Source organism: Monodelphis domestica, chromosome 3 (assembly GCF_027887165.1).
Source record: "Monodelphis domestica isolate mMonDom1 chromosome 3, mMonDom1.pri, whole genome shotgun sequence".
In the NCBI taxonomy this organism is placed as follows: domain Eukaryota; kingdom Metazoa; phylum Chordata; class Mammalia; order Didelphimorphia; family Didelphidae; genus Monodelphis; species Monodelphis domestica.
The window spans coordinates 94,709,016-94,731,502 of NC_077229.1; the positions used below are offsets into that span (position 1 = coordinate 94,709,016).

Consider the following 22,487-nt stretch of genomic DNA (forward strand, 5'->3'; position numbering starts at 1 on the left):
GAAGGTGAGAGTTTTAAAAAAGAAAGAGGCATAGAGGGGGTAGCTGGATGACTCAGTGGATTGAGAGCCAGGCCTAGGGATGGAAGGTCCTGGGTTCAAATCTGGCCTCAGACACTTCCCAGCTGTGTGACCCTGGGCAAGTCACTTAACCCCCATTGCCTAGCCCTTACCATTCTTCTGCCTTGGAATCAATACACAATATTGATTCTAAGACAGAAGGTGAGAGTTTTAAAAAAAGAAAGAGGCATAGAGGGGGTAGCTGGATGACTCAGTGGATTGAGAGCCAGGCCTAGGGATGGAAGGTCCTGGGTTCAAATCTGGCCTCAGACACTTCCCAGCTGTGTGACCCTGGGCAAGTCACTTAACCCCCATTGTCTAGCCCTTACCACTCTTATGCCTTGGAACTAATATATGGTATTGATTCTAAGATGGAAGGTAAGGGTTACAAGAGAGACAGAGACAGAAAAAAAGACGGAGACAGGCATAGAGTCCAGAGCTAAGGAGGCATCACTCCTGCTGCTGGACTGAGGTGAGAGAGTACCCACTCAGGACCTAACAGCATCCCTGCTTGCAGATGAACCACAGAAACCTGGACTCACTTCCTTGGGATCCTCTTGAAGCCCATCTTATCATCCCACCTCTCCTCCACCATAGGAAAAGAACCTCTAGGATTTCAAGTTGGAAGGGACCTTTGAGACAAGCTAGTCCAACCCTCCATGCCCCTCTTTTACCAAGAAACTGAGGTCCAAAGCAGTTAAAAGTGTAGCCAGAGGCCATGCAGGTAGCAAATAGCAAGGCCAGAATTCCAGCTTCAACCCCCTGGCTCCAGCTCCAGATTTCCTCCATACCCCTCAGCCTAATGCTATTTCATCCAGGAATCCTTCCCTGCAGCATCCCTGGTCATAAACTTAGCCCTGACACTACTCCCAGTCCTTTATTTTGCATGTGTCTAAATGTATTTATCATATCAAGTGATGAATTACAGTTATCTTTGCATCTTAGGCCTCCAGTCAACTGTCAGTCCCATGAAGGCAAAGATTAGCTATTATCTAAACTGGGGATCTCTCCCGATACATACCAACCGCCACTCTCCAACTGCTCTATATAATCAGGAGATGCTTAAGTGATCATTGTATTGTATCGTAACTTTGTCTTTCCTCTTCCTTGGGGATCCAGAAAAGATTGGGATGGGAACTAGTGAAATCAGATTTGATAGGCATCCATGGGCAATGCCCTATATCCTTGAGTTCAGAAAATCAACTGAACCAATACAGTTTGGGGGAAGTATAATGAGGGGGGAGATCAAGTAGGAAAAAAAGGTGTGCATTGAGAAAGAGAGTCTAGAGCTAAGGAAGGAAACAAGCATTTACTGTACACCTTCTGTGTACAAAGTACTCTATAAATATTAGCCCATTTTATCCTCACAACAGGTAGGTGCTATTTTTAGCCCCATTCTCCAGATGGGGCAACAGATGCTGTAAAGTGACTTGTCCAGGGTCACATAGCTGGTAAGTGTCTAAGGGCAGATTTGAACTCAGGGATTTATGACTCTAGGTTCAGCCCTCTATCCTTTGTACCTACCACCTACCTGACTAAGGAGGCAATAGGTCCATTGTCCTTTATCCTAGACACATCCCATCTGAACTACTGTCTTTGGTTCTGAATATTGAATTAAATTTTTTTTCAATTACATGTAAAAATAATTTTTAACATTCATTATTTTTAAATTTTGAGTTCCAAATTCTTTCCCTCTTTCCTCTCCCCCCAGATTGAGAAGGCAAGCAATTTGCTCTAGGTTATACATGTGTAGTCATACAAAATGTATTTCCATATTGGTCATGTTGTGAAAGAAGACACAAACCAAAAAAAAATAAAGTTTTACAAAAATATGCTTCGCTCTGCATTCAGATTCCATCAGTTCTTTCTCTGGAAATGAATACCATTTTTCATCCCAAGTCCTTTAGAATTGTCTTTTGGATTAATGAGAAGAGCTAAGTCATTTACAGTTAGTTGATCATTATACAATATTGCTGTTACTGTGTACAGTGTTTTCCTGGTTCTGCTCACTTCACTTTGCATCAGTCCTGTAAGTCTTTCCATGTTTTTCGTAAGCATACTGATCATCATTTCTTATAGCACAACAGTATTCCATAACAATTATATACCACAATTTGTGTAGCCATTCCCCAGCTGATGGGCATCCCCTCAATTTCCAATCCTTTGCCTCCACAAAAAAGCTGCTATAAATATTTGTATACATATTGGTCCTCTTTATTGTTCTTTAATCTCTTTGAGATATAGACCCAGTAGTGGGTCAAAGAGTATATATACAGAGTTTTATAGCTTTTGGGCATAGTTCCAGTTTGCTCTCCAGAATGGTTGGATAAGTTCACAACTCTGCCAACAGTGTATTAGTGTCCCAATTTTCCCACATCCCCTCCAACATTTGTCATTTTCCTTTTCTGTCATATTAGCTAATCTGATAGGTGTGAGGTGGTACCTCAGAGATGTTGTAATTTGCATTTCTCTAGTCAATAGTGATTTCGAGCATTTTTTCATATGACTATAGATAGCTTAAATTTCTTCTGAAAACTGCCTGTTCATATCCTTTGACTATCAATTGGGGAATGACTCAAATTCTTATAAATTCGACTCTGTTCTCTATACATTTGAGAAATGTAGCCTTTATCAAAGACGCTTGCCATAAAAATGGGTATCACATTTTTAAGAGCTACATTGACAAATCAATGAGCTTTAGGAGGAAGGTAACTAGGCCAATGAGGGGACATAAGAGGATCACTTGAAGGATTTGGAACTGTTTACCCTGGAGAAGAGAAGCCATAGAATAGAAGAACTAGGAAGGGATAGAAGAATTCTTCTTTTTTCTTTTTTTAAACCCTCCTTCTCTCTTAGAATCAATACTGTGTAGTGATTCCAAGATAGAAAAGTGGTAAGGGCTAGACAATGGGGGTTAAGTGACTTACCCAGGATCACACAGCTAGGAAGGTTTGGGGTCAAATTTGAACTCAGAACCTCACATCTCTAGGCTGGCTCTCAATCTGCTGAGACCTCTTCTACTGTACTTGAAAGACTACTAGGGTATAGGAGGAAGACTACATTTGTTTTATTTCAGTATAATTCCTGAAGCATTTAAGTGTCTACTACATGATAGGCTCCAGTGGCACAAAGACAAAATCAAAACAAAAGATCGTAGCCTCAAGGAATTAGCATACTATTGGAAGTGGGGATAATAGTTCTGAAGGGGTGGCATGCATGCAAAGAAATACTCATGGTACAAGGAATTGAGTGAAGTTAGCCCGGAGACAGATCTAGGAAAGAGAAGAGAAAATTACAGGGAGTCAGATTATATTCTGATGTTAAACAAACACATTCTTTATGATCAGACCTGCCTCAGATGCCTTGGGAGGTAGTGATCTCCCTGTCACTAAAGTTGTTACAGTAGATGCTGTGTGATCTCTAGCCAGGAGACTACTATGGTACAAATCAGACTAGTTTCTCTCTGAGCTCTCTCTTAGAACTAGAATTCTATAACTCCTTTGTCTCTAATGCCAGTCTCATTGCCAAAACCCAGGCACCCCCCCATACCCTACCCTTCTTGGGATCATGCCTACCAAAGGCAAAACCCTGTGGCTCTGCCCCCCACCATCTAGCCTTGCACCCTGGGTACCAGGTGCACTGGCTGAGGCTCCCTGGGGTGGGGGTGGGGGAGCAGCCAGTACCAAGGAAAGAGAAAAACACATAGCTCCCTCGTCCCTGGTGGGCACCATGCCAGGTGCTGCCAACCGCCTCTATTCCACAGAGTAGCGGGGTCCTGGCCTCATGCCCAGTATTGTGCCCTGCACTGTTTCTGCCCAACCAAGGCCACTCGTTTTCTGACCTTGTAGTCTGGGAGGGGCCAAGTTTATTGGACCTCAGAGGCCATCCAGTATAACATACTTAGGCAGGAATTACCCCAACAATATTCCCCAACAAGTGGCCATTCAGCAGTCTCTGCTTAGAGACCTCCAGGGCAGGGAGCTCTCCACCTGAAGAGGCAGCCCATTCTGCCCTTGGATGGCTGCGAAGGCTGAGCTGTCCAGGGCATCTTAATAATACCGGGTCTGCTTTCAACAGCTCTTCAGATTTTACCATGTGATCTAAGACACATTCTCTTTTAATTTTATTATTTTTTTAATTGATGAAGAGCCACCTTCTCTCCTTCCTCCCTCCCTCTTCTACTAAAAAAAAAAGAAGAAGGAAATCCTTATAATAACTATGAATAAGCAAGCAAAACACCTTCCTATATTGTTCAGGTACAAAAACATTTTTATTTTAATTTGTCCCATTCTGAACTCTGAGTTCATCCCCTCTCTGGCAAGAGGAAGGCTTCATTGTTGGTCCTCTGGAATCAGTTGGGCCAATGCCTTGAGTAGAGTCCTTAAATCTTTCAACGTTATTTGTATTTACAATAGTTGTATCATATTTCTACAACACAATGTTACTTATGTAAATTGTTTTCCTGATTCGGCTCTCCTCATTCTTCATCAGTTCATACAAGTCTTCTCAGGTTTCTCTGAAACCTTCTCCTCCATCATTTCTTCCAGCATGATAACACTGAATCATTTTCTTTTTTATTTGTTTTTATTTATTTTGTTTTTTAACCTTTACCTTCTGTCTTAGAACCACTACTGTGCATTGGTTCTAAGGCAGAAAAGTGGTAAGGGCTAGGCCATGGGGGTTAAGTGACTTGCCCAGGGTCACACAGCTAGGAGGTGGCTGAGGTCAGATTTGAACCCAGAACCTCCCATCTCTGGACCTGGCTCTCAATCCACTGAGCCAGCCAGCTGCCCCCTGAATCACTTTCATATGTTATCATTTGTTCAGATATTCCCTAGTCCATAGGCATTTCCAGTTCGTTGCCACCACAAAGAGAGCTGCTATTTTTGTGCGTGTAGCTCCTTTTCCCTCAATCTCTGGTATATTGTCTAGTGGCCTTGCTGGGTCAAAGGGGAAGATACAGCTTAGTACAGGGCATATATTATTATCAGCACTCTACAGATAAAGAAACTGAGTCTCAGAGAAAGGATGACTTGCTCAGAGTCACATATCTAGGAGGCTCAGAGCTGGGACTTGAACTCCAATTCTCTGGGCTCTCCAGTCCAAGAGAATTTGTTTTAGAACACCCTGTATCCTTTTGCCCTGCAGCAAGGAGGTCCCTTCCCGGGTAGGGATGCTGGAGTGACTGACTGAGGCTTCCCCATCACCCATCTCCCAAAGCTGAGTTATTGCCTTCTTTCCCAGCTAGTTGGCCCCTACATTCAACAGAATATTGACTATTTTAACCCTTATCTTGTGTTTTGGAATCAATATTGTGTATTGGTTCCAAGGCAGAAGAGCGGTAAGGGCTAAGCAGTGGGGGTTAAGTGACTTGCCCAGGGTCACACAGCTGGGAAGTGTCTGAGGCCAGATTTGAACTCAAATCTTCCTGACTCTGGCATTGGTGCTCAAACCCCCGAGCCATCTATCTAGCTCCCAGAACATTGTTTTCAAGGAAAACTCTCTTAAGAGAAGGTCCTGTCCTTTCACGGAGCTCACAGGCACTTGAATGTAGTGAGTTCTAACAGAGGAGGTAAAACAAAGGGCCAGATGGGATCTGAGGATAAAAGTCAAGTACAGCCTGGCTCCAGCCTTCCTTTTCCAGGCTTTTTATACATGGTTGGTGTTCAGTCATGGCCAGCTCTTTGTGATCTATCCCATGGACCATAGCTGCCCATGGGGTTTTCTTGGCAAAGATACCAGAGTAGTTTGCCATTTCCTTCTTCAGTGGATCCTTTTGTCAGGCAATCAGAAATTAAATGGCTTGCCCAGAGTCACACACAGAGCTAGGAAGCATCTCAGGCTGGATTTGAACTCAGATCTTCCCAACTCCAGGTCTAGCTCAACTAGAAGCCTTTAGGCATACACAGAGGTTAAATGACTTGCCCAAGGTCACACACCTAGAATGTATATGAGGCCAAATTTGAACCCAAGACCTCCCATCTGTAGACCTGGCTCTCTGTCCACTAAGCCACCTTGCTGCTCCCTTTATACCCTCTGAAAATAAACCAGTTTGATCTTGCTATTTCTCACATACAACAGTGTATTTCTCATCTCTCTACCTTTTCCCAGGGCAAACCCCTCAGCCAGGAACACTTTCCTTCCTAAACCTCAGCCTCTTAGTTTCCCTATTTATCTTTTTTTTAAACCCATAACTTCCATCTTAGAATCAATACTGTGTAATGGTTCCAAGGTAGACAATCGGTAAGGGCTAGGCAATGGGGGTCAAGTGACTTGCCCAGGGTCACACAGCTGGGAAGTGTCTGAGGCCAGATTTGAACCCAGAACCTCCCATCTCTAGGCTTGACTCTGAATGCACTGAGCTACCCAGCTGCCCTCTTCCTCATTTATCTTCAAAGCTCAGTTCATACCATTCATGAAGCCCATCACGATTCCGCCTCATCCACGCTGAATAAATACTTTATTTGTTTCTTTGTGTGCATGTTGCTCTTCTCCAGAGAGGCAACAAGGTGACCCAGGGAGTAGAGCAGCCCTTGAGCCTAGAGTCAGGAAGTTCTGAGTTCAAATCCATCCTCAGACACCACCAAAATGTGGGACTCTGGGAAAGTCCCTTAACCTCTGTTTGCCTCAATTTCTTCATCTATAAAACAGTGAAGTTAGTATGAGATTCTATCCATAAAGGGCTTTGTGAGCCTTAAGGCACGGCATCCACGCCTGTCATAATTCCCAGCCACACCAGGACCATCCTTGTCTCCGGGGCCCCAGTGCCCAGCCCAGTGCCTGGCACACAGCCGGAGGTTAATGAATGCTTGTCCGTTGAGTACCAAAGAGACTTCTAGAGGGTGGCTTGGAATTAAGCTTTGAAGGATAAGGAGGAATTCAAGCAGGGAAAAGACCCAGGAAACGTTCTGGTCGTGGGGAACAAAAAACTGGAGGCAAGTGAATGGAAGGTGTGGTTGGGACAGGGAAGAGTCCAGGCTGGCAGAGAAGGAAGGATGCCACTGTGGAGGCAATCAGGCAGTGGAGGAGATATGGAGTTAGAGCTGAGTTCAAATCCAGCCTCAAAGCACACTCACTAGCCCTAGGACCCTAGGTAAGTCCCTTAACCTCCATCTCCTTCCATTTTCTCAGCTGGAAAACAGAGACAATAATATATCTACCTCAAAGGGATGTAGTGAGGATCAAGTGAGAGAATATTTTTTTAAACCCTTCCCTTCCCTCTTGGAATATATACTGTGTATTGACTCCAAGGCAGAAGAGCAGTATGGGCTAGGCAATGGGGGTCAAGTGACTTGCCCAGGGTCACACAGCTAGGAAGTGTCTGAGGCCAGATTTGAACCCAGGAACTCCTGTCTTTAAGTCTGGCCCTCAATCCAATGAGCCACCCAGCTGTCCCTAAACGAGATAATACTAAGAAAATGCTTTGTAAACCTTAAATACTAGCCACGTGGAGGAAAGTTTTAAATGAAAAGCTGACAAGGTGCAGACTGTGAAGGATCTTGACTGCCACCAGCAGAGTTTGAACTTTATTCAATATTGAATTGAATTACTTCCCAGCTGTGTGACCCTGGGCAAGTCACTTGACCCCCATTGCCTAGCCCTGACCACTCTTCTGCCTTAGAACCAATAGACAGTATTGATTCTAAGATGGAAGGTCAGAGTTTAAAAAAAATATATTGAATTAAATCAAATAAGACAAAATGCAATAGGGATAAATGTAAAGCCTAGGTTCAAAAAAGCAATTTCATATATATAAGTACTTACATAGTCTATATCTATCTATATATAAAAATACATAGTCTATATGTATTTTTATGTTTTATTATATTTTTATTATTTTGCTAAATATTTCCCAATTACATTTTTAATTTAAAATTTTTTAATTAATTAATTTAGAATATTTTTCCATGATTCCATGATTCATATTCTTTCCCTCCCCTCCTCCCCACCCCTATAGTTGACACTGGGTTTTATATGTGTCATTGTATATCTATGTATTTAAATAGTATTTTAAAGTTTGCAAAGTATTTTACAAACATCTCACTAAACAATGAGCAGTAGGTGCTTATATTATCCCCATTTTACAGAAGGAGGAAACTGAGATAGCCAGAGGTTAAGTGACTTGTCCAGGTTCACACAGTTTACAGTAAATGAGGCTGAATTTGAATGCATGTCCTCCTGACTCCAGACCTACCATTCTGTGCACTATGGTTCCACCTGGGTGTCTCAAGAAGGAGGAAATGTGGCTTAGACAGGAGAGAATATCTGAAAAAGATCTGAGGGTCTTAATAGTCACTATGAACCAAAAACGTTCTATAGTGCCAAAAAATGAATTCGGTCTGGGCTACATTCAGAGAGGCATAGTTTCAAGGCACGAAGACATGACTGAGGGTTGGGGGGGAGGGCAAAGATGTATTTTCATTCATAGGAAAAATAAATAAAATAAATATTTTCCAAATAAGAAGGTGATAAGCCCCCTGCACTCTGCCCTGGTCAAACCACATCTGGAGGCTATTGTTGATTTCTGAGCAAGTACATTTTAGGAGAGCGCACCGAGAATCTGGAGAGTCCGGCGGAGAACAGCAGGGTAGGGAAGGCCTCTGAAATCATGCCATTTAAGACAAGGTTGAGATAACTGGGAATATTTAGCCTGGAAAAGAGAAGACTCAGAGGAGCCAACCGTGTCCAAGTACTTGAAGGGCTGACTGGGGGAGAGGGCTTAGACTCCTTGTTCCTAGCCTAGAGGGCAGACAGGGAAGCAGAAGGAAGGAAGCTGCCAATTTCTGCTCATGAAAGGAGAGTTGTTGTTGTTCAGTCATGTCAGCTGTGTCCGACTCTTCCTGACCCCCTTTGGGGTTTTCTTGGCAGAGATACTGGAGTGGTTTGCCATTTCCTTCTCCAGCTCATTTTACAGATGAGGAAACCGAGGCAAAGAGGGTTAAGCGACTTGCCCAAGGGTCGCACAGCTAGTGAGTCTGTGAGGCTGGATTTGAAGTCAGGTGCATGAATCATCCTGACTCTGTGAAAGAAGAGAAAACCCCCAAAAAGCTGTTCTGAAATGCCTCTTACAAGGGGTCTTCAAAGTCAAGGCTGGATGACCTCTTATCTGAGAATTTAAGGGGACATTTCCAGCAGGTGCGGGTCAAATGAGGTCTCAAGATTTCCTTCTAGCTCCGGCTTCAGCTCAATCATTCTCTTAGCGCAGGAACAGTGGCAGAGTAGGTGTAGTGATGGAGTCGAGTCAGGAGAGAAGAGCTCTGCGTTCAAATTCTGCTACTGATTCTTTTTAAAATTAAAATGTTTTATTTAATTAATTAATTTAGAATATTTTTCCATGGTTACATGATTCATGTTCTTTCTCTCTCCTACTCTCCTCCCCTCTTATCTGCTACTGATTCTTTTTTTTTTTTAACTCTTACCTTCTATCTTGGAATCAATACTGTGTATTGGTTCCAAGGCAGAAGAGTGGTAAAGGCTAGGCAATGGGGGTTAAGTGACTTGACCAGGGTCACACAGCTAATTAGTGTCTGAGGTCAGATTTGAACCCAGAACCTCCCACCTTTGGACCTGGCTCTCAATCCACTGAGCCACCCAGCTGCTCCCTCTGCTACTGATTCTTACTGTGTGATTATGAGCAAATCATTTAATATCTCTGAACCTCAGTTTCTTCATCTGTAAAGTGAAGTCAGGGGCAGCTAAGTGGCTTGGTGGATAGAATGCCAGACTTGGAATTCAGGAAGTCTCATCTCCTTGAGTTCAAATCTGGCCTCAGTCACTTACTATCTGTATGACTCTGGGCACATCACTTCACCCTGTTTGCCTCAGTTTCCTCATCAGCAAAATGACCTGGAAAAGGAAATGTCAAACCACTCCAATATCTGCCAGGAAAACCTCAACTAGGATCACAGAGTCAGATGGGACTGAAAATGAGTAAACAATAACAACAAAAAATGAAGATAATAATACCAGCAGTTCCTGTTTCCCGGGGTTTAGAGGAAGAACAGATGAGATAATATATACAAAATGCTTTGTAAACATTAAGGAACTGTGTAAATGACTTACGTTATTATAGAGCAACATATGCCAGAGGTGAAAGGCCCAAGAGATTCTCTAGGCCAGCAGTTCTTTCCCTTTCTATGTGACCCTGTGGGCAGTCAGGCACTCTGCTGAAACCTAGAGCCCCTCCTCAGATGAATGTTTTCCAACGCATAAAATAAAATACGCAGGATTACCAAGATAGGCCATGCTACTGAAATTAGAATTATCCAAAGAATTTTTTTTTTAAGTTCACAGACACCAGGTTAAGAACCTCTGATCTAGCTGGTACAAACCTTTCATTTATTTTTTTTAAACCCTCAACTTCCATCTTAGAATCCATCCCCATTTTACAGTTGAGAAAACTGAGATTTAGCTTGAGATTGAGTGACTTGCCCAGGGCCACACAGCTAGTAAGTGTCTGAAGTCACATTTGAACTCTGTCCCCTTCCCAGCCCCTGATTATACTCCTTTTTGGAAGAGAAGGGCCCCAGGAATCCAGGTTTTACTCACCAGCCAGGTGGGAGCTCCCTCTCCTTCCCCCCTCATCCTACCTCTCTAGCCCTCCTACATTTTCATGGAGAGGTTTTATGGATAGCCCTCACTACAGGCTGCAAGTGCCTCCATCACCTCCCACAGAGCAAGAGAATTGGGGGAGCCTGAAGACAACCAGTCCTTGCTGTCTACTCTCACATCCATGGCTTCCTCCCAGAGCCCTGTCCCCGACAGCGAGGCTCCTGGCTGCCCCGGGGGGTCCACACAAGGGGAAAGAGGGGACTTGAGCGTCCCTGGTCCCACGTCTGTGGCGCCACTGCTCTGCCAGCCAGCCAGGTTCTAATTAGCCACGGGAGCTAGGGAGCAGGAAGCAAGGGGGCTAGGGGCTCCTGCCTGGGGCTTGGAGGGATGGAGGACTCGGTGCTTAGAGCCTATGCCCCTCACTCTGGAAATCTGCCCTTACTCTTAGCTGCCTGGGACACCGGGTCTCCTCCCACAGACCATCCTTTCCTTTCTGGGGGCATGTGCCAAGTGAGGAGATGGGCACCAGAGCGTGCAGGGGGCTGAAGGGGAAGAGAAGGCTCATTCCAGCCCCACAAGTGGAGCCGTGTACTAGGAGCTGAGGACACAAAGGCAACCCAGAGCCCACAATTTTGGGGAGCCAGTTGTGCCCTCAAAGGGCTGACTTTTTATAGGGGGATACAACATGTGCACAAGTAAGGAGAGCGGACATATGTACACAAGACCAGAAAGGAATTTCAAGAGGGACAGAACCAACAACTGGGGAAGGGGGGGGCAGAAATGGGTTTGTGTAGGTGGCAGCCCCTAAGATGGGCTTTAAAGAGAGCTGGGGAGGGGGACAGCTAAGTGGCTTCATGGATTGAGTCGGTCCCCGAGACAGGAGGTCCTGGGTTCAAATTTGGCCTCAGACATGCCTAGCCTTTACCACTCTTCTCTCTGGGAACCTCTTGAAAGCTGGGAACTGGGAACCTCAGTAAAGCTTTTGAGAGGTAAGGAGAGACCTTGCTAAGGATTATAGGAGGCAGAGGTGAGAAGAAAGGGCGCTCCAGGCAGAGAGAACAGCCCGGACAGAGGCAACAAGGTGAAGGGATGATGGATGGCTTGGACAAAGGCAAACTAGCAGACCAGCTTGACTGGAATGGAGACTGTGGAAAGGGTAAGGAGGTTCAAGTGAGGGTAGCAGGACCAACTAGAAGTGAGGAGGAAGAGGAGTGGGAGAGGGGAAGAAAGGACTTGTTCTCAGGGGCCGGGACGTCCTATTCTCCCTCAACAAGAATTAATAATAACTAGCATTTCTATAGCACATTAAGGTTTGCAAAACACTTGACAAATTATTCAGTTGATCCTCACAACAACCCTGGGAGGTAGATGTTATTATTGCCTACATTTTATAGATGGAGAAACTAAGGCTGAGAATGTCACACAGCTTAGACATGGCTGAGTCTGAATTTGAACTCGGGTCTTAGCCACTGGGCTGCTTCTTACTTCTTGCACCCTAACCACCATGGCTTTATGATATAAGTAGTGTCTTTCCCATCACTGGATCTTTTTAGAGCCAATAGCAGATGTTAGATAACCCCTTGTCAATTATAGAAGGCCTTCTTGTTTAGGGTTGTATTCAATTAGAGCTTTTGAGGTCCCCTCCAATTCTGCAGTTCTGTGATTCTGCCCATTCCTGTGTTAACTGAGAGAAGAATTGCAGGCTCCTCAGGGATTTTGGGGTAGAGGTGAGATGATGGGTTACCCAGACACTGAACCTTGAAGTCAGGCCATGAGCTGGAAGCTCTGATGTCACTGTGGGCAGCTGGCCCAATGTCCCATTGTGTTAGTACTGCACCAGGGGAGAAATCTCCCGAGGGTTCCAGTTCAAAGAGTAGGGTTAGAAGGGAGACTTCTGGGCTTCTCATCCTTGGGGACAGATGGATGGGGGGGTGGAGAATTCTGGTCTTACTTGGAGACACAGAGATGGATGGAGAGGAGAATTGTGGGCTTCTCTTGCTTGGAGACACAGAGATGGATGTGTGTCTGTCTTTGGGGGAGTGTACCACTCCTGTAGAAATATGTTGGAAGGAGTCGGGCCCTGGACACTGTGAGCAGAAGGCATGTCTCCCTCCTCCCTTGATTCAGCTGGTTCTGAGAAGGTGCTGAGCCTGGCTGGCATGACCCAGCTCAGGGGTGGGGATGAGAAGGAAAGATTCCAAGGGGTGGGACCGGAAGCATTGCCAAGAATTCTGTGCAGTTAAGGGATCATGGATGTGGGCAAAGCTGCAAAGCCAGAAACAAGTTCGTCAGCCTAAAAAGGAGAAGGGGAGGGTGTCAGGAAGGGTAGGAACCTTTGGAAGGAATTAAGATGGGGGTGGAATGTGTGGGGGGTGGAGAAGGGAGAGTAGGGGGAGAGAGATGGAAGGGAAGGACAGAGAGGGAGACAGAGAGGGAGGGAGGGAGATAGAGAGAGAGAGAAAGAGAGAAAGGGGGAGAGAGAGAGAAAGAGAGAGGAGAGAAAGGGTGGAGAAGGGAGAGTAGGGGGAGAGAGATGGAAGGACAGAGAGGGAGAGAAGGAGAGAGAGAGAGAGGAGAGAGAGAAAGGGTGGAGAAGGGAGAGTAGGGGGAGAGAGAGGGAAGGACAGAGAGGGAGAGAAGGAGAGAGAGAGGAGAGAGAGAGAGAGAGAGAGAGAGAGAGAGAGAGAGAGGAGAGAGAGAAAGGGTGGAGAAGGGAGAGTAGGGGGAGAGAGAGGGAAGGACAGAGAGGGAGAGGAGAGAGAGAGGAGGGAGACAGGGAGAGAGAGAGAGAGAAGGAGAGAGAGGGAGAGGGGGGGGGAGGGAGAGAGAGAGAGAGAGAGAGAGAGAGAGAGAGAGAGAGAGAGAGAGAGAGAGAGAGAGAGAGAGAGAGAGAGAGAGAGAGAGAGAGAGAGAAAGTGGATTGACTGTCAATGTTTCTTTCTGTGGGTCTTTGTCTCTGACTCTTCCTCTGTGTGCCCATGTCTGAGTGTATGTCTGTCTATTCTTACCCCGATTTCTGTGTTTGGAATTCTTTGTATGACTGTGTCTCTGTGCCCGGGTGTCTGTGTGCGTGTTCCCATGTCTGTTTATATGGTTGCATATGCTTAGCTGTCTGAATAGGCTTGTGTCCTGGGATGAATGTCTGTGCTCATGTGTACCTGCTTCTATGTGTATCTCTGCCTGTGTGCACCTGGAGGGTGTCTTTGTGACTGTGACCGGGCTTCTTTCTGTTTGCCTGCTTCCACATGTCTGTGTGAGCACCTGTGCCTGTTTCTATGTATGTATGTGCCTGTGCCTGTGGGGGTGGGCTTGGGTGGCGGTGCGTGTACCCAGCTTGGTTTCTGTGTGAGCCTCTGCCCATGTGTATGACTGTGCCTCTACCCACAGGTGATCGTGTGTGTGTGTGTGTGTGTGTGTGTGTGTGTGTGTGTGTGTGTAGGTTTCTGGGTGCCCCTGCCTGTGTCTGTGCCTGGTTGTCCGGATATGACTGCCTCTGTTTGTAGGTGTGTGGGCGCGTGCCTCTGTGGCGACCTGTGTGTGTGAGTGTGTGTCCTGCCTGACCGTGCCCATAGTCGTGTGTATTATGCACCATCTCTCACTCTCCCACAGCCGGGCACCCTGCCTCTCCTCCTCACTCACTTTGTCCCCTCCCCTCCTCCTAGGCTGTCTGTCTGTGTCATCCTGTTCACCTGGTGATGCGGGGCGAGGCCCCCTGTGCCCACCTGTTCTCCGCCATGGCCCGCCTGGCCCCTGCCCTCTGGAGCCTCTGTGTCACTGCCGTCCTGGTTACCTCAGCCACCCAAGGTAGGGAGTGGGGGCGGGGAAGGCTGCTGTACTGGGAGTGGCCCACGGATCCCACTTTTCTCAGCCCCTAAGAGAAGAGAGGCTGCAGAGGACGGTGAGTCCCCCGGCCGGGGCTCTGACTCTGCCGATCCGGCGCGGGTGGATGCTGGCTCTCAGACGGGTCCCACAGGCGAGGCTCTGGGGCCCACTGGCCTCTGCCTTTGCCCTCGCTCTCCCTGTCACCCCGCACCCTGGCCCTCGGGTCTCCCCAGTTCTGTCTTGCTCTTCCTCTCTCTGTGATTACATATCAGTAGCTCTCACTGGGAAGAAGGCTTAATTAAAGCGTGCCTGCTGACGTTTATTTAAAAACAACTAATTACCCAGCTCGGCCGGCACCGGCCCCAGGATCCCAAGAACATAGCAATTAGTACCCTGTGCCTGCCCACCCACCCTGATTATCCAATTACTCTCCCAAAGGCAGTGATCAGCAGGGGTCAGGGGCCAGGCCATGAGATGGGGAGCAGGAACCCTCCCATTTCCACCTTTGGCCCACTTCCCCACACTCTACCCCCCCCAATCTTCCACACACCCTGACTCCATTTGTCTTTCTGCTAGGGCCTCCCCTCACACGCTCCAGCCTCCCCCCAACCCCTTTTCAGGGTAACTTCCCCGGCATCCCTAGCACCGTCCCTCATCCTAGGGCATTCCTCACACTGTCCTCCTGACCGTTCTCGAGGCTACCTCATGGCCCAGTGCCACGAGGACTCCATTCTGCAAGATCCTCGACCACCCACCCCAGGCCCTCAAGGTCCACTGCCTAGCAGTCCCAGCCTGGCCCCCTCTCCTGGCCCAGCTGAGCCATCCCCCACTCCCCCTCAGGCCGAGCTGGTGCTAAAATTAGATGAGGAAGCAGATGGTACCAAGTGGAGCAGATTAAAAAATCCTCTCCCAGCCTGGCCCCAGAACATCCTTCCCTTTTTGCCCCCCATGTCTGGAGCTGAGCTTATAGACCCTTGGAGCCCTGCCCTTTTCTCTCCCCTCTGCAGCTCAGTGTCCAGCTCCAGGGTAGTCAAGACCCAGTACCTGGTCTGCAGGAGAGAGGGAGGCGACAGGGATGAGGGGCAAGACTTGGTCCGCTCCTGCCACGTACAGGGTTTTCTCTGAGGGCTCACAATGACTGCTGGGTCTACCTTGAGCCATATCGACCTTGGACCCTATCCCACTGCCTCTGTGTGCTTGTCTGAGCACACACACACACACACACACATCCCTAGCATGACCCCCCTCCTCTCCCCTTCTCTTCCATCTCTGTTCCCTTAGAAGACTTCTCCCACCATATCATTCCTCCTTCTGTCCCCATATTTAATAAATAAGCTCCCTGCAGCAGGTCTTTGAAAAAGCACTGGATTTTGAGTCAAAAGTCTTGGGTGCGAGTCCCAGCCTTGTCATGTGCCAGTAGGTCTAGAGGCAAAGCACTCATCTTTGGTCTTTAGCTTCCTCTTCTGTAAAATGAGGGGGTTGAACCAGATGGAAGTGGAAGGTCCTTGCCAACTCTAACATTCTGTGATTCTGTGACACCCCCACCTCCTTTGGTCTCGTTACTGCTTTTTCTGTCTCACCTGAATTCTGCAAGCTGCTGTTTCAGCCTATTCCCTCCCGTTGAATTGGTCATCAGTGGGGGTAGAGGACACCTAGCCTGCCCTCCTAGATGCTGAGCCCGCAGAAACAAACTATGCCCAAGTCCCTTCCCTCTGGCTTCAGTCTCTTTTGCCATAAAATGAGACTAAGTCATCTCTAAGGTTCCTCCCTTAACGTTCTGCTTATTCCATACATTGGGAGTGGCATTTTGTATCAGCCTGGTACTATATGCTGTCCAAAGCAATTTCCCATCCATGATCTCATCCATCATCCCAAGAGTGGGGACCATTTCACAGATAAGGAAAATGAAGCCGATATGCCCAACGTCTCACAGCCAAGGAAGTGTTGAAGCTGGGAATGTCTCACTTCTTATGCTTTGACTCGGCCCTTCCTGCCTCCTAGAAAGGACAAGAGATTTAAAGTCTACGGACCGAGATTTCAGTCCACAACTTAGGACCTGTGTGATCTTAGGAAAGTCACCGAACTTCTAGGGGCTAATTCACATAGGTGACCACTATAGTCCCTTTCAGCTCTAACTAATAATAAGTCAGTCTCTGATTATCTTCTGCCCTGCACCTGCCCATCCCAACTCAGTCTGATCTAGGGGGAAAGAGACCCGGGATCTTTGCTCCTGTCAAGCCTAAAAGGAGTTCTAGGGGTGGGGGGAGCAGGCTTTGTCCTTGCCCCTCATCCTCGGTAGAGACAAAGAAGCTGCTGCCCTTTTGGTTGGTCAGTAGGAGAGGGAAGGGTCCCCTGGATCTAAGTATTTCCCTTCCTTTGCCCTAACACTGGCAGGCCTGAGCCGGGCTGGACTCCCCTTTGGCCTGATGCGCCGGGAGCTGGCGTGTGAGGGCTACCCGATCGAACTGAGATGCCCAGGAAGCGATGTCATCATGGTGGAGAATGCCAACTATGGACGCACAGATGACAAGATTTGTGATGCTGACCCCTTCCAGATGGAGAATGTGCAATGCTACCTTCCAGATGCCTTCAAGATCATGTCCCAGAGGTAAAGTCCCTGTTGGGATGTGGGGGTGAGGTGGGGTGAGGGAGTCATTCACTCAATACTCATTCATTTATTTATTCATTTGACAAACTGTGACCAAAGTACTGTGCTTGCCACCGAGGACCATACTGTGTTTAGATACTGTATGGTCTCTGCCCCATGGAGCTTGTAGTCTAGTAAGGGAAAAGACACAAACACAGCTAATTATAATACATAATATTACATAATGAGTGCATTAAAGAGATGAAAAACAACTTGCTACAGGGAGACATGAGAGGGAAGGTTTTTTACTGGGGAAGACTTCCTAAAAGGGCTGATATTTGAGCTGGGCTTGACAGAATGGGCAGGAACTTAATAGGTTAATTGAAGAAGAAAGAGGAAGGGCACTTGATGAGTAGGGAACCACATAATCAAAAGCATGGAGGGGCATTCAAGTGATGGGGAATAGTCCAGTTACTAGAGTCTAGAGTATAAGGAGGGGAGATAAGTCTAGAGGGATAGAGCGAACCAAATTGTGGAAAGGAATGATTGCTAAGTCAAAGAGTTTTAACCTGATTTGGGAAGTAGGGAGCCAGTGAAGATTTTTTTAGATGAGGAATGCTATTTCCAGATCTATGCATAAAGAAGATTATTCCAGAAATAAGGCAGGAGTAGTTATTAGAGAGATCAGAGACTGAAAATGGAAAGACTTGTTAGAAAAGTCGCACTGCAGAGGTCCAGTGAGTGAACAAAAGTTCCAGAATTTCCTTCTAATGCTAGGGTATCTCTAGTAAAACCCATCCTCTAAAATCTGGGCTAATCTTCTTTCTTTCCTTTATTCATTCATCACCCTGGTGCAATGCATACAGTATAGTAGGTGCTAATGTTACTAAAATACCATTTTGTATTTTTTGGTTCAAATATATATTTTCCCAATTATATGTAATAATAATTTTCAACTACATTCTCCAAAATTTTAAGATTCAAATTGTTTCCTTCCTTCCTTTCCCCTTTCCCAGAGCAGGCAGACAATTTGATCTGGGATATACATCATGCAAATATATCATGCAAAAGTACTTACATATTTGTCATTGTTATAAGAGAAGAAGCATATAAAAAACCAAAATCCCAAAATAAAAACATTCAGAAACGAATGTGAAAAACAATACCCTTTGATCTGTATCCAATTCCAACAGTTTTTTCTCTGGAGGTGGATAGCATTCTTTGTCATAAGACTTTCTGAATTGTCCTGGATCGTTGTATTGCTAAAAATAGCTAACCCTTTCACAGTTGATCATCATATGATATTGCTGATAACTATGTATGATGCTCTCCTGGTTCTGCTTATTTTACTCTGCATCAGGCCATGTAGATCTTTCCAGCTTTTTCTGAAATCATCCTGCTCATCATTTCTTATAGCACTAGAGTATTCCATGATCAGCATATACCACAATTTATTCAGCCAGTCCCCAGTTGATGGACATCCTCTCAATTTCCAATTCTTTACCACCACAAAAAGAGCAGCTATAAATATTTTTGTACAAGTAGGTCCTTTCTCCTCTTTTAAGATCTCTTTAGTTTATAGACACCGTAGTGGTACTACAGGATCAAAGGGTCTGAACAGTCTAAAACACCATTTTGACCATACCTCCTCCTGGTTCAGAAGTGGCCAAATGCATTGTGGGCATATCACAGGGTACACCTGTACATCTGAACTCCTAGGCCTTCCTCTTTGAACTCTCTGATCTCATCCACTCCCAGGAATTTAATTAGCATCTCTGTGCAGAGATGGGACTGCTAGCTAGTGCAATAGATAATAGTGTAGGCTCTGGAGTCAGCAAAACTGAGTTCAAATCCAGCCCCAGACACTTAATAGCTGGGTGACTCTGGATAAGGTACCTAACCCGTTTGCCTCAGTTTCCTCATATGTAAAATGAGCTAGAGAAGGAAATGGCAAACCACTTCAGTATCTTTGCCAAGAAAACTCCAAATGGGATCAGGAAGATTCAATTGAAATGACTGAACAACATCAACACAATAATGCAGATGACTCACAAATCTATATATGCAGCCTTGATCTTTACCCCAAACTCAATTCTTGCCCCATCCATTGGCTACTGGATAAACCCACATGAGCGTACACATTTCACACGCATGCTCAAAAGAGAACTCATCACATTTCTCCCCCGCACCCACCTCCCTGTCTTTGCAAAGGATGCCACCACTCTTTTAGTCACCCAGATTTTCAACTTGGACTCATCCTTGACTTTGTTCTCTCTTACCCTTCCATTTCTAATCTGCTGCCAACAGTTATCAATTCCACCTCTATAAAATCTCTCCCATTCATCCTCTCTTTCTCCACAAACATACCTTCCAGCCTTATTCAGGTCCTCCACACTAGACTATTACAATGTCTTCCTAATCAGTCTCCCTGTTTCCAGTAATTGAATCTATCCAAGCCTGATCATGGCATTCCTGTGCTCAAGAAGCTTCCATGGCCCCTTATTGGCTTCAAGGATCATATAAAAAAATCATCAACTTGCAAAGCTCTCCAAAATTGGCATCTCACCAACTTTCCAAGTTTTATTTTATATGATGTCCTTTAATTTTCTTATCACATCAGGCAGACTGGCTTGTTGATGGTTCCCTATATGAGGCACTCCATCTCTGCTTTTATATTGGCTCTCCTTAATACCTCAAAGTCGACTTTCCTCACTTCCACTTATTAGGAGATCCCTGGGTTCCTTGAAAACACAAGTCTGATGTTACCTGAGACTTTTTTGATTGGTTACCCACCCCTTCTCCCCCCCCCCATCATCAGTTCCTTTCATCTTTCTCTGTCCCTGTCTCATCTCTCTGAGCATCTTTGTCTCTGTCTCTTTCTCTGACTCCCTCCTCCTTCCTCTCTCCCCTCTTTCTCTCCTCCTCAGTCTTCTCCCTCCTCTTCTCTATTCCTCTCCCTTGAATTCCTCTCTTCCTCTGATTCTCTTTCTTCTCTTTCCCTCTCTTTTCCTTTCTCTCTTTCCTCTTGCCCTATCCCTTCCTTGAAATGATACCAAAAGGAGCAGCTCGGTGGCTCAGTGGATAGAAAGCCAAGCTTGCAGATGGGAAGACCTGGGTTCAAATGTGCCCTCAGACACTTTCTGGCTGTATAACCCTGGGCAAGTCACTTAATTTCAATTGTCTATGCCCTGACTGCTCTTCTACCTTGGAACCAATACACAGTATTAATTCTAAGACAGGCAGGTGAGTTTTTTTAAAGAAATAAAGAAAGAAATGACAATGTATAACTTTGTAAACACTTTGTAGACATTCCCTCTACATTTCTGTGAATGTCTTATATCCCCTCAGTAGGATATAAATTCCTAGAGGGAGGGGAATGTGGGGAGTACTTTTTATCTTTGTATCCCCAGAGACTAACTAGCACCGTGTCAATAAATGTTAAACTGAATTGATTTGAATTGAATTGAACCTAATCCAAACGCTGCCTAGTGTTTCAGGACACTCCACAATTTTAATCCCACTCACCCCCATGTACACCCCTTTCTTCAGCCAGGCTCCATACCTCACCTTCTCACAAGCACACGCTAGGGCCATCTCTCATCTTGGGACCTTTGCTTACTGGATTCCTTTGCCTAGAAGACCTTACCCTCTTTTAAGGTGATCCAGTCCTACTCACCTAACTCAATTCTTCTTTCCCCTAAAGAAATCTCCATGGACTAAGAGAGCCTCACTGTTCTTTTTTCTCTCTTTTGAATGCTCTCCATCCTCATCTCCATGTCCTGGATTTCCAGGCTTTCTTCAAGGTCCAACTAAACATCTACAGGAAGCCTTTCCTAGTCCTTCAATTCTATTCCCTTCCCTCTATTGGTTATTTCCCATTTATCTTGTAAATCAATTATTCATACATATTTATTTGCTTGTTTCCCCCCCCTCTCATTAGATTGTAAGATCCTTGAGGACAGGGACTGGTTTTTGCCTTCTTGTATTCTTGGCACAATGTCTGAAACACATAGGAGGTGCTTAATAAATGCTTCATTGAGTGATGGATCCACTGACTGCCTCCTACTTAAGGAAAGTATTTAAGCAGAGAATTTAAGAACTCTGCATGTATAAGGACCCTCAAAGACCATCTAGCCCCAGTGAACAATTGATAGATCAACAGCTATATATTAACCACCTACTCTGTGCCTAGTAATGGACTAAGCCCTGGGAATACAAAGACAAAAGTGGAATATGTGTATGCACATCAAATGGAAACAAGGGAGTTGGAAGACAGGGCAGCTAGGTGGCTCAGTGAATAGAACACTGGACTTGGAATCAGGAAGACTCCTCTTCCTAAATTCAAATCTGACCTCAGACACTTACTATCTAGGTGACCCTAAGCAAGTCGACTGACCCCATTTGCCTCAGTTTCCTCATATGTCAAATGATCTGGAGAAAGAAATGGTAAACCCCTCCCGTATCTTTGCCAAGAAATTCCAAATGGGGTCAGAAAGAGTCAGAAATGACTGGAATGACTGAACAACAAGAGGGAGCCAAGGCTGCTGAAGGGACCAGAACAGACTTTAATGCAGAAGATAGTGCTTGAATTTTGTCTGGAAAAGGACTAGGGAGTCTAAGAAGTGGGGTAAGGAGGGGAGTACATTTCAGACAAGGGGTATAGCCACTGTATTGGCACAGAGACAGTAGATGGTTTGTCCTTTTCTGGGAACAGTAAGAAGGCCAGTTTGGCTGGATTGTTGAATAAACAAAGGAGAATAAGGATGGAGCATGACTGTGAAGGGCTTAAATTCCAAGATCAAACAGAAGGATTTCCATTTGATTCTGGGGGAAATAGGGAGCCACTGGAGCTTCTTAAGCAGGAGAGCGCCATGGTCAGAGCTATTCAGGAGGTAAACCATGTTGGCATTTATGTGGGAGGATGGACTTGAATAGGGGGAGTCTTTATTAGGATTAGGACACCAATTAAAAAGCTATTACACACACACACACACACACACACACACACACACACACACACACACACACAAAGCTATTACATGATCCAAAACATTTCTGAGGGACTTATGAGAAAGAACACTATCCACATCCAGAAGAAGAACTGTGGGAATAGAAACACAGAAGAAAAAACAACTGCTTGATCACATGGGTCAATGGGGACATGATTGGGGATGTAGACTCTAAATGATCACCCAGGTGCAAACACCAATAATATGGAAATAGGTCTTGATCAATGACACAGATAAAACCAAGTGGAATTGCTCGTTGACTCCAGGAGGGAGGTTGGAGGAGGGAAGGGAAAGAACGTGAATCATGTAACCATGGAAAATTTTTCTTAATTAATCAATAAAATTAAATTAAAAATAAATAAATAAAATTTTAAAAGCTATTGCAGGGACAGCTAGGTCTGGAGGGAGATGTCCTGGGTTCACATCTCATCTCAGACACTTCCTAGCTGTGTAATCCTGGG

At 45.6% G+C, this 22,487-nt stretch overlaps 1 protein-coding gene across 4 annotated transcripts in view; it reads left to right on the top strand.

The window, feature by feature from the left end:
• Positions 1–22,487, top strand: part of ADGRL1 (adhesion G protein-coupled receptor L1) — a 71,160-nt gene that overhangs the window by 16,341 nt on the left and 32,332 nt on the right. For 3 of the 4 annotated variants that reach the window (XM_056822597.1, XM_056822598.1, XM_056822599.1), the window contains exons 2-3: positions 14,271–14,412; positions 16,825–17,038. In XM_056822597.1, the coding sequence (XP_056678575.1) occupies positions 14,304–14,412; positions 16,825–17,038 (323 nt within the window). In that variant the 5' untranslated portion in view covers positions 14,271–14,303. Of the gene's footprint in view, positions 1–14,270; positions 14,413–16,824; positions 17,039–22,487 lie in introns of those variants that run through there. The other variant, XM_056822601.1, reaches the window with a different exon arrangement.